Genomic DNA, 15695 nt, shown 5'->3' with positions numbered 1-15695 from the left:
ACATTAGCTTTGACAGTAGAAACCACTAATACTCTTGGCTCCACAAAATATTAGACAAACATTACAGATCAGACAATACAGTCCAGGCAAGACAATATCAACTTAATATGACTCTTTATTCTCAAATAAAGAACACAAATCTCATCCCTTTCTGTTCTGTTCCTCCGTCACAGTCCGAAGACGGTCTGCTTTCTGCATGTTAGTCTGTCTCCTTCTTTCTCTTTTTCCCTTTTTTTTCTCTTGTGCAAAGTTCATCAGAATCAGAGCATCAGAATTTCTGCTCTTTACTCTCTTCTCTCTGACTACTGAATCAAAGCAGGCACTCCAGCCTCCTTCTGCATGTAGACAGATGGAAAACAGACTCGGTTGTGGACTGAGTCATAAGGTCATGGCCAAAAAGCTGCCTACTTTGGTAGGACATGGATATACAGAGAGGAGTCTGTCTGGCTTATCAGTTATGGGACAAGTCATTTACATGTGCACGAGTCTCTGGTTTTGTTTTCTGTCAGCTCCTCAATAACCCTCTGTCTGTGGAAACTTATCTCCTTATTTGCCTGGAAAGAAATTCAAGCTTGACAGAGATAAAGGGGAATATTTTGGATGCTGGCAGCTAAGTCTGCATGTGTTCTCACGGTCGTCATAATACAGTCAATTTGGTGACTTATATAGTCATACTGTCTTATGGGAGTCTTTGATGGATTTCAATGGGTCTTGGCATCTGTTGACCATCCTCTGACTGGCGATGCTGGTTGACGGTTAGATTTAATCATTTCTGCAGTGTGACCTATACAACCACAGGAGGCCGCTGTTTGACTTTTTTCACTTTACTTATGTAGGGAAGGTACATTTATCCAAGGAAGTGAGTGCACATGGTCTTTTTCAACGGTGTCTTACTACACACATACTCCCCCTCCACACACACACACACACACACACACACACTTGGGAGCTGCCCGGTACAACTACAGTCTTCTGCTGTTGTCCGCTGAGCTGTAGTTGTTGAAGGAGAGCGTTAGTCTTTTGCTTTCTCCATCCATATTTTCACAGCTGGTCTGTAAAGTCAAACCACCATCTTCAAGCCTTCTCTAACTTTTGGGCTACCATCAGTCCATTTTAAGTTATTTGAACAGATCATGGTGTCAAAGGTCAGAAGCCTGCCCTCTGCCACATACTGTAAAAATCTAAGGAGTCTGCATGTCTTTGAAGGATTTCGTGGGAACAGGATGCGAAACGATTACCATAGTTGGAATACGCTGTCACAGAGAGAGGGAACATTGTCCTTCCCACTCTTTGCTTTTCCTGTTATGAATTCCTGAGACTTGGTCAAAACCTTGGACGATTTCCTTCTGATAACGATAATTGTGTAGGTGGGGGTGAGGGTGACGGCGCTATTTATGTAATATTAAGGTTAAAGCTCTGTGTTCGGTAATGACGTCATTCTACAGTGGAAAGACCCATATATGGTAAAAGGTATAGAATGGGCCCTGTTTTGAAACTTAAGGGGGACCTATACTCTTATACTTAAGTCCAAGTTTTTCATGATTTATGTATATTTTATTGTTTTATTCATCATCCTTTTACATTTTACAACTGATGATATTTCAGTCAGTGTGTATGTCCAGTATGCCAAGTGGCTCTCCAACTCTGCTGGAGCACTTCAAATGCAGATATACTGTATATGTAGATGCCTCTCAATGTATTTCTTGAAAATGTTTGCGTTTACAAAGTGAAATTCCACTCAAGAAAGCAAAACAACATTAGAAGTGTTTGTGTCTTTAGCTGCATTGCTGACTTCTCCTCGCGTCTGAGAGATTAGAAGAGCGTAGAGTGTGTCTGTCCAGCGGTAAACAATTAAATCACCATGCGTTTTGCACCAGGGGACAACATGTTTGTAGTCTAAAGTAAATAACGCCTGTGATCATCATGCCTCCCACCATATGGGACTACTTAAGTGTACCAAGCCTTATTAACTCTGTTTTCTCTTACAGTCTGCCCAGCATTGAGTGAAATATGTCCATTTAAAAATTCAAAATAACAATTATTATATTACTTTTACTATTATTATTGTACTCTCCGGAGAAACAATTATTATGCAACTATTGTGTTTGTATTGTGACAAAAGTGTACTGCATGAGAAACTCTGGGAAGCATTTGATGTTTGTTTTCATAGCTAATCATTTACAAAAGTTATCTAATGTTTGTGGTTTGTCCCAAAGCCACATATCAGGATATATGCTTGTATTTAGATATGTGATTGTGGGTTGTATTGCACTGAATAGAACAAACTATAGACTATAGAATAGAACAAACATTAACAAACTAATAAAGCAGTGTAGTGGTTAATACAGTATGGTATCATTTAGTAGTAGTGGCAGTAGTAGCAGTTTTAATGCTAGATCCCACAATGTGAAATTCCTTTACTAATTGAAGTAAAATAATAAACACAATATAGCACTTTCCCATAAAGCAGAACATTTCACATAAGTAAAAAACAGTCCAAGATACTTTGAATGTAACAAGGCTAGAGTCATTCAGTGAGACCGGTCTTCTGAATGGTCACAAAGTGACAAAAACAAAAAAACACTGAAAGCCCATTAACAAGCGTCACAGGCTTTGAATATTCATGAGGAGTCTGTAGCTAAAAAGCAGAGTGCTTACAACAAAAGGTAAACGAGAACACACCTTGGAGACACACCCAAACAGAGGCCATACGATCCCCATATGAGCAGGATTAAAGGCTTTTGAAGTTTCAAGTGTTGTGGTTACTTCTCATGGTCACATGATCACTGTAATATGAAGAAACCCTACCAAGGAAATCCACAGTTTGAAAGTGTTACTCGAATGGAGTTCAGCTGAGTTTTCTATTTGTTGTCACGTGGCGGATCAACTGCGAGCAAAAAGCCGTCCTACTGGCTCATCTTGATTCCTGTAGCCTCATTAACAGTGAGCTGAACCTAACAATGAGGGGACGTCAGTTGCATATCGACTGTTTACAGGGGAAAATACGTCAGAGGGAAGTTGGCAGAAAACGTCAGTGATTATGTGCAGAAAGTGAAGTGTGCCACCAGGTACAGTAACAATTGTTTTCATATTACTTCCTTATGTTTTTGTTTCTTTTTTTTACCACCCATCCCACTTAGCTCTCTGTTTCTGTCCATCCCTCTTGTTTTGTTTCTCCCACACGTTTCCTGCGGTCTCTCTCTTGTTTTCCATCACACATGTTTTCTGTTTCTCTCTCTCTCTCTCTCTCTCTCTGCCTGTCTGTTCTCGGCACAGAGGGATAGGGGCTGGATGCCTGCGTTTCTAATTGGCCTTCCGATAAAGCTAACTGTTTCCTGTGTGCTGTGGGGTTGAGAGTGGGTTGTGATTGGGGAGGCAGTCCGAGAGCAATGCCTCCTCCTGTTAGCAGCTCAGAAGATGTGTGAGTAGGGACAGGGGGAGTGTGCGACAGGACAGTCTCACACAGAGTTATAGTGAGTGAGACACAACCAAGAGAGACTGATCAGTGACTCTGTTTCATACTCAGCTGTTGTCCGGGTGTCGTTATTGCTCCAGGATGGACAAGGGCGGTAGGACCCCAAAGACCTATGTGTCCACTTTCCGGCTGGACCTCAAGCCTGCTGGGCCTTTGTGCGTGGAGAAGCACAAAGAGAATGGACTGGACACCAGTAAAAGGATGGTTATGGGACACAGCAAGCTGGGAGTCTCATCTTCAACAGGTAAAGGATGGAAGAACTAGCGGAGAGCATTTTCCACGCTCCCATATAGCAATCACACTTTCTATGGAGTGAGGGAATGAAGTGTTTCCCTCTAGGCCTATTTGTAATGTGTCTGTCATGGTTGTGACTTTTTGCCTGGTCTAGGTTTTGTATTTCTTTGTATGTTTCCTTGTCTAGTTCTCTTAGTTCTACGTGTACCTTGTTTCCTGTCTGCCCCAGCTGTGTCTCATTTGTAATCACCCCCCATGTGTATATTAGCCTTGTTCCCTAGTCAGTCTTCGTCGGTTCATTGTTCTGTTACTTCTATCAGTTTGTATGAAGAGCTCTTGTTTTTGGTTTCCTGTGTCACCTGCTGTATGTTCAGTAAACACCCAGTCTTGGGGTTTTGATCGCCACCTGCCTCGCTGTCCTGCGTTTGGGTCCTCACCACACCTTCCCATGACAGTGTCAGTTTCATTTTAACAAGTTCACAAGTACATATTTGTTTACACTTCTGTTGGGTGTGTCTTCTAATTGGGGGAACTTAATTAGAAAGTGTTGGGAAAATGTATCAGCTGCACCCCACCCCAGCCCCCACAGGCATTTATATGTTTCAATATGAATTTCTTTTACTTGAACCCTTTGCATGAGGCCCATCAGGGGAACCAGGAACACTGGAAACACGGAGATGTTAGACTTACATTGGTCTAATGAGGTTACCCCCAAGGATAGTTTTCTACTTGTCAAAATATTACTTAGGGTGCAACTGTCTATACATGATTATTATTATTGTTGTGTTGTTTTTGTTGTTACAGTGATAGTGTAGTGGTCAGAGACCTCACACACACATACACACACACACACACACACACACACACACACACACAGTTGACATTCCACTACCCACTAGGGACCACCCATTACCCACTGTAGACATTCCAACACCAAAAATACACATGTACAAACACACGTGTAATGTGAAAAGTGTGTAAACACAAAGTCAAATTCCTTGTACTTGTACTTGGAAGATAAAGCTGATTCTGATTGATAAATGTCACATGGATACAGCCAGCTGATGAGAAGTTTAGTACAATTGGTGTTCAGCCAGATAGATCACTTCTGTTTATCCCCATCAGTCAACAGTTCTCTGTTGCACCTCATTAACATTTGATACCTAGAGGATAGCACACATTGCATGTATTGCTTTTCACAGTAACTCGGTTGATCCATGTATTTTCACTGTAGTAGAATAGCATTTTCACTAGAATGTCTTTCTTTGTGAGGTGAAAGCCGCCTGAAACAGCATTTACTCCACATAACATAAAAAACTCTCCACAGAAACCAACACTAATGAAAATCCTTTCAGGCAAGTGGGCCCACCCTGATTGTTCAGTGGTAGAGGAAACTCTGGTGTATACAGAACCTCAATGGAGTATAATCAAAAACTAAATCTAATGCCCGTACCTCCTCTTCTCTCTTCAGATACCAGACAAACACCAGTCCAGACCGGGGACGCACCTCACTTCAAAGAGCCACTGGCAGACTGTGCAGCCTCAGTGGGAAGTGATGCTACTTTTCAAGGTGTTATCACAGGAAGTCAGCCTCTAAGCATTTCCTGGCTACACAATGGTAAGAGAGTGATGACCATACCTCCGTCTTGTTAACGCATCGTCTGCTCTCCATAATGAGCAAGGAAATAACTTTACCATGACTAAATACTGTTCTATCTATTAAGAGATTCTCCTGGAATATGGAGTAGGTCAATCAAAACATTTAAATGAAGGTCTAAGCCATAACAATATCCTACCCAGGCTCCAAGATATTATTCAATAATAATTTCCTTTCGTATGAATTCAGGAACATGAGGTGGGTTCTGATGGGAGAATACAAAGCTTTCACTTTGCCAAAAACCCATATAATTTCTGACATCCAGAGGCACAAATATTACAAATCTACTACAACAGGATCAACAGCATCTACTATTTGACTTCCAACATGCCTACAGTAAACAAAAACATGCATGTGTGTGTCCATATTTCTAGGTGAGAAGGTGCATTCAGGAAAGACTTCCTTCAAAAGCGGTGTTGCCTGTCTGGCTGTGCTTGAATGTTCCCCAGGAGATGGTGGGCTCTACACCTGTGTAGCTGAGAATACTGTTGGGAAACAGTCGAGCAGCGCTGCGTTACATATTACAGGTAAAGTAGGAGTGAAGTGGGATTGTACATTTATCGATGTACGGTAAATCTTCAAATGTGTTTCGCTCTATTGTTTTGGAACGGAACAGGAACAAAGGAAATCCCCAGGACAAGTGACCATGAGCTGCCCAGGGAGCTGACATGCAAGGACCATGAACCTGAAAACGCTCAGCTGCACTCTGCTTCTAAAGGGGCAAGCCGACACAGAGAAGATGAGGAAGGTACTGAGGTTTCTGACTTTTGTTCAACTTCCAAAAAACTTCTATTCAGTGTTCAGTGTTCACTTTACCTTCCCTCTTTCCTCCCTTTCTTTATGATATTAATGCTTAAAAAAAACATAGAAATGCTGCTAAATAAATGGTGTATATGCTCATAATTAAGGTAATGGAGGCATATTTACTTATGCAGAGTGGGATATTATATTGTGTATGAAATGATGCCAATAGTTTACTCAGTTTTTAGTTGGAGCCATTTTTACAGTGCACTCACACAAAGGTTTTTGATGAGTGGAAATGGCATCAAACAACAAACAGCTCTGCAATTAAAAGTGCAACACGTCAGCTGTCCGCTGATTGCAAACAATTGTTTGCCATTGCAACCAAACATGGCCACTCACAATGTGATTGGTTGGATACTTGTTAAACCTGCCTAACCTAAAGCGCCCCTGTAATTCCACCTACTTCTCCACAGATACCAGCCCTCAAAGAAAAGCCTCTGCTAGCAAAGGTGAGTGGAGTGGAACCATATCATGTGTGTTTTACTTAACAATTGGGTCCATTTCAGCCATGTTTGACTGGCTCTCATTTTTAAGCACACATTTATGGTAAAAACGAGTTGTTGTAGATGAACATGATAGCCCTTTTGTAGCATATATCAAACAATGTCAGTGAGAGCATTAAAAACCAAACATCAATCCACTCTGTATCTCTGTCTGGTGTGTTCATTGTCTCTGCCTCTCCTCAGGATCCCCTGTGGAGTTTGTGGACTCCCCAGAACAGGTGGAGGTTCGGGTGGGAGAGCAGGCCAGGCTGCACTGTGTGTTCAGCAGCAGCTGCGTCCCTGTGGCCTGCTGCTGGATCTACAACAGAGAGAAGGTAAGGGAAGTTTGAGAATATAATTTGATCCTTTATTTTTTCGCTCCTTAGTTGGAATTGGTGAGATTGCAGATACCGAAGAGCATGATATTCAAAAGCCCTTACACTTAAATAGTCACATCAGTCATGCAGTTTATAGATACAAACATTGCTTTGAATCCCTTTGCTAATGAAGCCGTTCATTCCTTTTTAAAAGTCTGCAAGGCATTTGAATTGGAAACAGATGTCCCGATGCATTCTTCATCCTGCTCTCTGTTCCCCTGCAGGTGGTGGTGGGAGGGCCGCGGACCTGTGTCAGGAGCAGTGAGACGCAGAGCAGCATGGAGATCTCTCAGGCTTGTCCAGGCGACACAGGCTCCTACACTGTTATAGTACGAAACCGAAGTGGCTCTGCCCAGCATACAGTCTCCCTCAGCGTCATAGGTGAGACTCGCTCAGGACTTTAAAGGAATATATCAACATTTGGCAATTAAACCATTTGGTGAACATGCCGTTGTGTGATGACAAATTGATGCATTTTCACCTGTGTTCATTATTTAGTGGTCTCTGGTGCTTTTTAGAAGAGAGTTCCCACACCTTTTCAATGATGAAATTAATGAGACTGACTTAAAAAGTAGCCAGCAACTACACTAACTTTAAGCATTATTTTCTCTTTCACAGTAAAATTAAGGATTCTAATATTACTTCAACTCAACATTAACAGCCAGCAACCAACAATATTTTCCTCCAACAGGGAGGTCTAGACTGTTTCAGAGCCAGCCACAGCTTTTTGAGACATTTGACAGTATTCATGAAAAAAAATCTTTAACTTCACAAATAAAATTTCATGACTTTTCCCAAACTATTCTTCCTTTTATCATTTTTCATAACTTTTCCAGGCCTGGAAAAAATATTCCATGACATTTCCAGGTTTTTTAGGAGTCTGGGAACTCCTGCGTATGTACATTGTGTACTCAAATGCATACTGAACACACAGTTGCACAGTTGTAAATTGCTCAGATGACTCATTTGCCAAAAAACATTACTGCATTTCAAAGAGGGACAGGAAATATGTGAGAAATGTGTCACGCTAGGAGCATAATGTAAACCAGATTCAAAGTCTGCTCCAGAAAAGGGGTACAAAGACATGGCATTTCAAAGAACTGGACTAGAACTGATGATGACTATAAATATCTCAGATGCACCTGCAGCCTTGCGGTTGGATATACTGTAGAACCAAACTCAAAGCACTGACTCCTGAATGTCTCCTCAGACCGTCCCCACCCCCCAGCATCCCATCCTGTTGTCTCCCAGCTGTCCACTCAGTCCCTGGTCCTGTCCTGGACGGGCCCCAGCTACGACGGAGGCACCGCCATCTTGGGCTACGTGGTGGAGGTCAGACAAGAGAGCGCCGACAAGCCTGGGAGCTGGACGGAGGTGACGAGCCGCTGTAAGAACACGTCCTATAAGGTCCGCTCAGGCCTGGAGCCCCTGGGGGAGTACCGCTTCCGTGTCAGGGCCTACAACTCAGCAGGGGTCAGCGAACCGAGCGAGGAGTCCGACCGCGTCAAGATGGCCACTGCAAGTTAGTGATCTGTTGGATTTGAAGGGAGGGTTTGAGGCAGAGTCTGATTCTGGTACTGTCATGGGAAATGTGTTTAATTTCTCACCACTCTGTATTGTCTGTGTGTGTTTGAAGACAAACAGAAAGAACAGCCCCAGTCATACACAACGGTGACCATTGACACCACACATAAAGTCAAGGACTATTACAATGTGCATGAGAAGTTGGGAGTGTAAGTATGGATTCTAAGTGTGTTGAAACTATATTACATAAGACCAATTTATGTGGGACTGATATCAAATTCTTAATTTTTCCATGGTTAAACCAATTAATGTATCCTACACAGATGTAAGACATTGGAGACAGGAGTCACTGTTCTTCAGAGCACACTGATCTTAAAGCTGACATTGTGCTTAGTTCAAGAAATCAGTAGAAAATCTTACTGAGGGTTTTTTCCATTTATCTTGTGTTCATTGAAATCCTAATGCTTCTTATGTTTGGTTAAAACTTCCAGTGGGAAGTTTGGCCAGGTGTTCCGGCTGTCCCACAAGGAGACGGGTCAGGAGTTTGCAGGGAAGTTCTACCGCGCCCGGAGCTCCAAGGAGAAGTCAGCGGCCCGCAGGGAGATTGAACTGATGAACTGTCTTCACCACCCCAAACTGGTCCAGTGTCTGGCTGCCTACGACACGCGCTCGGAGTTGGTCATGGTCATGGAGTAGTGAGTATCTCTGAGGAGTGAAAAGTAATTTGCTGTTGTGAAAAAGTACATTCTACTCAAGCAGTGACTTTGGTGATAGGGAGTTTCTGCTACTTTCATTCAGGATACAGATGGGGACAAGTGATCAAAATATCTTCTACTAATTGCAGTCCTGCACTTGGAAGGGTCGGGTAGCCCTGGTTTCACATCAGCCACTGCTTGCTAATTGTCTTTTCTAGAAAATGAACTTCTAGTTGCACAGACTCATCAGTACTCATCATGTGTATCACAGTACAGCAGTTAAACCAGTTAACAAATAAACTGGGAAGCTACGGCTAACAGACCACATGCAATAGGATATAAATGTGATCACAAAAATGGTAACTATGTTACTGTAAATACAGTAATTATGTTACTGAAACATAACGGGTAGGGTTACAGTGAAACATGTTTGAAGACTGTAAAATTGTGGACACAAATTTTACACAACTTAAAGATTAATCAGTGTTATATATTAACCGTAACATGCAGATTTTAGAAGCCAAGTAATCCAAAAGTAATCAGACTACATGACTGCATTGGATCATGGATTACACTGCAGATTACATCTTGGACCAGATAAACACTAATTGGTACCAAAGACCACAAAAAATATGCTTTTAAGTCATCATGAGAGCCCAGTGGAACTTGTCAACAGACTTGATAAATACAGCTAGACAGACATATAGAGTCAGAGCTACACAATTAAAGGTTGCTTTTGAAGCATGGACTTGTATGGTGTGTCTTGTGTGTCCAGCATCGCCGGTGGGGAGCTCTTTGAACGCATCGTGGATGAGAACTTTGAGCACACGGAGCCCACCAGCGCCCGCTACATGCAGCAGATCCTGGAGGGCATGCAGTACGTTCACAAGCAGAACATCGTCCACCTGGACCTCAAGCCAGAGAACATTGTCTGTGTGGACACCACCGGGACACAGATCAAGATCATTGACTTTGGCTTGGCTAGTAAACTGGGTGAGTTTTGCTTTTCTGGATATTGAACTCACTGGGATCTCATGTCCTTATCTGGTAAATATGTTTACTGAAGCAAAATTAACAAAATTAAAGACACTGTTTTGAGAGGGAAATGCTCTTAGTTAAAAGCAGATTTTTTTGAAACGCCTTTTGCAACTGCTCTTAACCACTCACTAGGGACACTGGATGATGTGTCCCATGTGTATGCTACTGAAACTAATAAAAGAGGAAAAGCCAAGCCTTTTTAAGGCTTGTTTGTAAACAAGAGGGGGATTTCTTGCAAACAAGCAGCCTCATGCATGCAGCCTCTAGAGTGAAATGATTGTTGTAAGTCATGACAACTATATAAAAAATTCAAATTTGGTTTAAAATCTCTTTTATCACTATATAATACAAATAAACAATTCTGATGATGCATTTAGTATCTATGTTGTATGTTTGTTACTCTTGTCCTCTACTTCAGAGTCTGGTAAATGTCTGATGGTGATGCATGGGACACCGGAGTTTGTGGCTCCTGAGGTGATCAGCTATGAGCCTGTGGGTCTGGAGACGGACATGTGGAGCATTGGAGTCATCTGTTTCATCTTGTAAGTCAAAACACAACTGTAATGGCTTGAACTGTAGCTACAGTAACTCAAAGGCATAGCTGGAACTGTATTCTGATTAGATAATTACTAAAATTAGAGAATTTAGCTCAGAATAGTAGCAGATGTTCTATGTTTGTCTATGTCTGTATAAAATGTAGCATGGAACAAAACTTTTTTATAATTGAAATGGGCAAAGTAACCTGGAGGTAACACAAGTAATGAGAATACAGTACTGTGTTTGGGCAATCCCTTAGATTACTTAACTAATTAACCTACACTTTTGATGAAGTAACTAGTAACTGTAATGTAATACATTTCCAAAGTAACCTACCCAACCCTGTTCAAAGGCTCTGGTTACAAATGGCCTGTTTTCTCTCACTGAGCACTAAAAGTACACATTTGACGCCATCTGCTGGTATTGCCTTGCCATTACTAAGGAATGTGATTTTCATTTATTGTTTTCTTTATTGTTGGTGTTGTAAAGGCCTTTGAGACTGTAGCTGTGATTAAGGACTTTACAAATAACTTTGACTTGAATTCAAACCATCACTTGCCCACTTTATTTGTGGGCAAGTGTGGTGTAACACTTCTTTTAGCGCTGCATAGTTTCAACCTTCACTTTCCCATTAAGCATGCTGATTTATGTCAAGACAAAAAATAGTGATACTACTTTCATCTAATGAAAGCTATAACGATGTCATTTTAAATGTGTTGTTTGTAAATGTTGGAGTACAACATATCCACATGGAGTCAGGAATGTATGTGTCCATCATAAAATATTCTGAATGGGGCTTAAGCTACCAGTGCAGGTCACCCAGTCCAGTAGAGTTCAGCATTTGTTTTTTTTGATGCACAAACTGCCTTTAATTTCTGTGTTGTTCCTGTCTCTCTCTTGCTGTTTCTGTGTCCCAGGCTTAGCGGGGAGTCTCCCTTCCAGGGGAACAGTGATGCTGAGACCCTGAGTCTAGTGACCGCAGCCCGCTACGAGTTTGACGAAGACAGTTTTGAAGATATCTCTGATCAAGCTAAGGAGTTCATCAGCTCTCTGCTGAAGAAAGACCGGAGGTTAGTCTGCTGTTAAAACGAAGTATGGCCCATTCCTTTTTTTATCAGGACACTGGTGTTTGGGGGAATTCTGTGCTCAGTTGAGCTACATAGGTAATTCTCACTGTGGGTGCCTATCTGTTTGATGTAATCTGTGCACACAAACTGCTTCACTTCAAATACCACACTGTGATACAATGACAGAAGACTGGCAGGTTCAGTTCCTGTGAAAAGCAAGCTGTGAGAGGAAGGGAAATGGGTGACATAGCAAACTGCTTTCTGTGCATCAAGTACTCCTGCTTACCCTCCTGAAATGTTGTGGCCAGAGCAACTGATAAATAATCAGGACGGCGCAATTTTCAGTGACATCCATCCTCCACAAACCTGATCCATGTGAGCATAAGTAACTGATACCGTGTTACATATTCTAAGCACTGTTCCATATTCCCAGTCGATATTTCTTGGGTCTGTAGAAAGGATATTAACATGGTACCTAAAGTACAATCTAACCAAATGATTCATCAAGCTTTGAGTGTAAAATATGGGAGAGTCCAGGTCTTATTTATGCTGGGCAGCAGATGATACATTGGTTTGCATCCCAGTGTACATGTGAGTTTAGGATGATGGCTACTCCTGGCAGCCTTTGTTGACATTTTGTTTCAACTAGCACTCTGGCACTGCATGAGGAACATGTGAGACTTTCCTTACACTGTCCTGTTATTTCAAACATTTTCTCCATCCTGTCTGTTTGCACTCTAGATGCAGGCTGTCATGTGACGAGGCCCTGGCTCACCCCTGGATGGTCTCCTTCACCCCTCTGAACCGCAGGCCCACCAAGTCCCTCAACAAGGAGAAGATGAGACGCTTCCTGGCCAAGCGCAAGTGGAAGGTAATACACACAGACAACTGAAGGGGAGGGCACCAACTCAACTTTCTCTCTCTCGACATGGATTCCAACTACTAAACATGCAGCACTGGTCAACACCAAGTACCAATCTTAACTATTTAATCTGATCTTAATGAACAGTATAGATTTGGACCATTAGTTTGGTAGTTTGTGGTTGCTGGATAAAAATGACTGGGCTACAATCCATTTACCTCAATTACTTTAGGGGGCATGAAATAAGGTCATATGGATCCTGGTATTCGATTTTCGTGTTGGGGAAATTCTCCAATACCCTATTTTAGCCCAGCAATTGGACGAATATCCAATATTCGTATTGGTGCATCCCTACTGCGACCTTCACATTCATTGTCCTTTATAGACCTGAAGCTTGGTTTCAAGTGTAGTTTGTTATACTGTGGTATTTGTCCTTTCAACTTATAGAAAACTGGTAAGGCTGTTTTGGCCCTACAGCGGATGGCTAACCTCTCCAACAGACCAGACTCTCCTGGCAGTCCCTCAGAGGGTAAGACTGATAAACACACACACACACACACACACACACACACACACACACACACACACACACACACACACACACACAAAACACACAATTACAATGCCCGCCTAGATCCTAGAGCTACATATGGCAGATGACTCATCGTTTCAGATTGTCACTTCAAGTTTCCCCTTTTGTGATCAGTAAAGCCTCATTTCTCTTTTCCTCATCATCATCCTCCCTCTCATCCAGAGCCAGGCTGGAGCCAAGAGGCAGAGAAGGCGATCCAGTCCCTGGACCAGCAGCTTCAGAGTGAGCCTCGCTTCCAGCAGGCCCTGAGGGACACTGCCCTACCTAAAGGAGCGACTGCCCAGCTAACATGCCTTGTCCATGGTAGGTTGCCAGAACGTAAACTGTAGCCTATTAAATATCTTCCTCCTATGCCACATTCTACATGGTGAAAGTAAGGAAGACAACATTGCCTCAAGTGCTGTGACTGCAGGTGCAGCAATATGCAGAGTTAGACTTTAACTGATTGGCTCTATATTTTTCATATGGAGTGGGTAAAATGGCATCATAGCGCAGTTCTGGGCTTCAGAGGCAACTTGTGATAACAATGTCCTCTTGCATGTATTCCTTTAAAGGCACAGTGTAATTTGTAGCAGAGTTTTACCTTAAACATCTAAGTTACCACACAGCTTATCGTGAGCTTGAAGAGAAAAGCAGCTGTTAAAATACTGTACAATGTCTAATGGACACTTGTCCCATAAAATAACTGGAGGCTTAGAGAATATTAAACTCGTAGCTTATCTTGATACTGCAGACTATCTTGATAATACAAACCATTTGGGCAACTAAGGGTGGCATAATTGATGGTCTCATTCATTTTATATGCATTTTATATTAAATGTTGTAGCCTATTATGGATACGCGATATACGTGCTTACATGTGTGTTAATGTGTTTAATGTAGTTAGCAATGATATGGAATGACAGCAACTTTTTTATGGTCCAAGACAAATTTCTCTACAGAGACCAATAAATCTAAATCTAAATGCTCTACCTTCTAAATGATCTTTTTTCCTTATGTAACCGTATCTTATTGTGTCAATCCTAGGCTACCCAGAGCCGGAGGTTCACTGGCTTCAGAATAAGGAGCGGGTGGAGTCGTCGTCCAGAGTGACCATGGAGCAACATGATGGACTCTGTTCTCTGGTTCTGTCTGACCTGAGGCCTTCTGACTCTGGGGTTTACATGTGCAGGGCCAGCAACAAGCTGGGGGAAGCACAGTGTTCTGCCAAACTGACAGTGGAAATGTAAGGGAAGGTGACTGAGGAAAACCAGTGGGGTGAAGATATTGGTTGCACCTCAACAATTTAAAATGGTTGCCTTCATTTACAAGGAGACTCTTCATTAGGAGACTCTCTAGACTGAATGGAATTTTAATAAGGCTTGGACAATGACACGAGTTGCCAAGATGGACAATCACTGCTGCTTTCACTTAATTTCAAGGCAAGTAGACTTGTTGTGGTCTTCTCCAGTCAAGTCGAAGATGAGGTTTGGACACATTCACTTACAACCCTGATTCACAAGTCACCAGTTAGTTATTAGTGCACTTCTGGACTCTGTATTCTTTAGTGTGTGGTAAACATATGTTCAGTTACAAACACTCTCTTGGTTCTTGTCAAATTAGATGGCAATATTATGAATTATTATGGCTCGGCACGGCACTGTGCACTATTCACTAAACCAGTTACATGAAAATTTTTGATTTTGTGTATTTTTTTTAGATGGCTATCATGGCTTAAATGTAAATATTTTGAAAGCATAACATTAAAATTAAAGGCTGAATTTTACACAAAAAATTGTGTTTTTCCGAAATGACATCAGCTCATGGTAATGAGCCACTGTTTACACTGAATGTAAATATTGAAATGCATATCTTTTTGAAATGTATTTTATCCAATAACTCAAGCAGATAAAGTTGGATAGACTGTAAAGTTGGATTGGACCTGCAACTTAAGGCATAAGGCATAAGGTCTGCTATAAATTTGTGCTCTTATTTTGGATTTTTAGCCCCGCAACAGGCCTTTGAGATTTAAGATACGGCCAAAAATATGAAGCAGTATTTCATTATGGCTATGTAAATATTGATTTACAATTCACTGAAGGGCACAATATGAAATTTACTCTAACCAAAATCTCATCATTATAACTATACTTTCTACTCCTTGCCAGTTTCATTGCCATTTTCTTTCACATAGAATGGTGGAATTTTCATGTGAGCTAGAGTGGAGAGGGCTAATCATGTGACGACTGGCTCCAGTAAGACCTATTAAACACATGGTGGTCAATGCATTTCAAAGACTACCAATATTCTTCAATATTGTATTTATACAATTCATATTTTAAAGGTATATTCTGCTAAAAATCTGTCAATGC

At 41.7% G+C, this 15695-nt stretch overlaps 1 protein-coding gene across 1 annotated transcript; it reads left to right on the top strand.

Moving 5' to 3' along the window:
• Nucleotides 1-3389: 3389 nt before the first annotated feature.
• Nucleotides 3390-15587, top strand: LOC139666496 (myosin light chain kinase, smooth muscle-like). Its single transcript, XM_071545744.1, has 17 exons — nt 3390-3719; nt 5181-5327; nt 5741-5893; nt 5983-6114; nt 6584-6619; nt 6857-6987; nt 7254-7410; nt 8240-8551; nt 8666-8762; nt 9045-9248; nt 10024-10241; nt 10705-10828; nt 11741-11893; nt 12632-12761; nt 13200-13281; nt 13507-13647; nt 14371-15587. Exons 1-17 carry the CDS (start codon nt 3557-3559, stop codon nt 14571-14573), a joined length of 2583 nt encoding a protein of 860 aa, XP_071401845.1. The 5' UTR covers nt 3390-3556; the 3' UTR covers nt 14574-15587.
• Nucleotides 15588-15695: the final 108 nt, after the last annotated feature.

This window comes from Centroberyx affinis, unplaced genomic scaffold (assembly GCF_046629955.1).
Source record: "Centroberyx affinis isolate AG114_WGS23_722 - 3 ecotype Tasmania unplaced genomic scaffold, CSIRO-AGI_Caff_v1 ptg005038l_1, whole genome shotgun sequence".
In the NCBI taxonomy this organism is placed as follows: Eukaryota; Metazoa; Chordata; class Actinopteri; order Beryciformes; family Berycidae; genus Centroberyx; species Centroberyx affinis.
The sequence above is the reverse complement of the archived record's forward strand: the minus strand, read 5'-3'. Positions and strand labels throughout refer to the sequence as shown.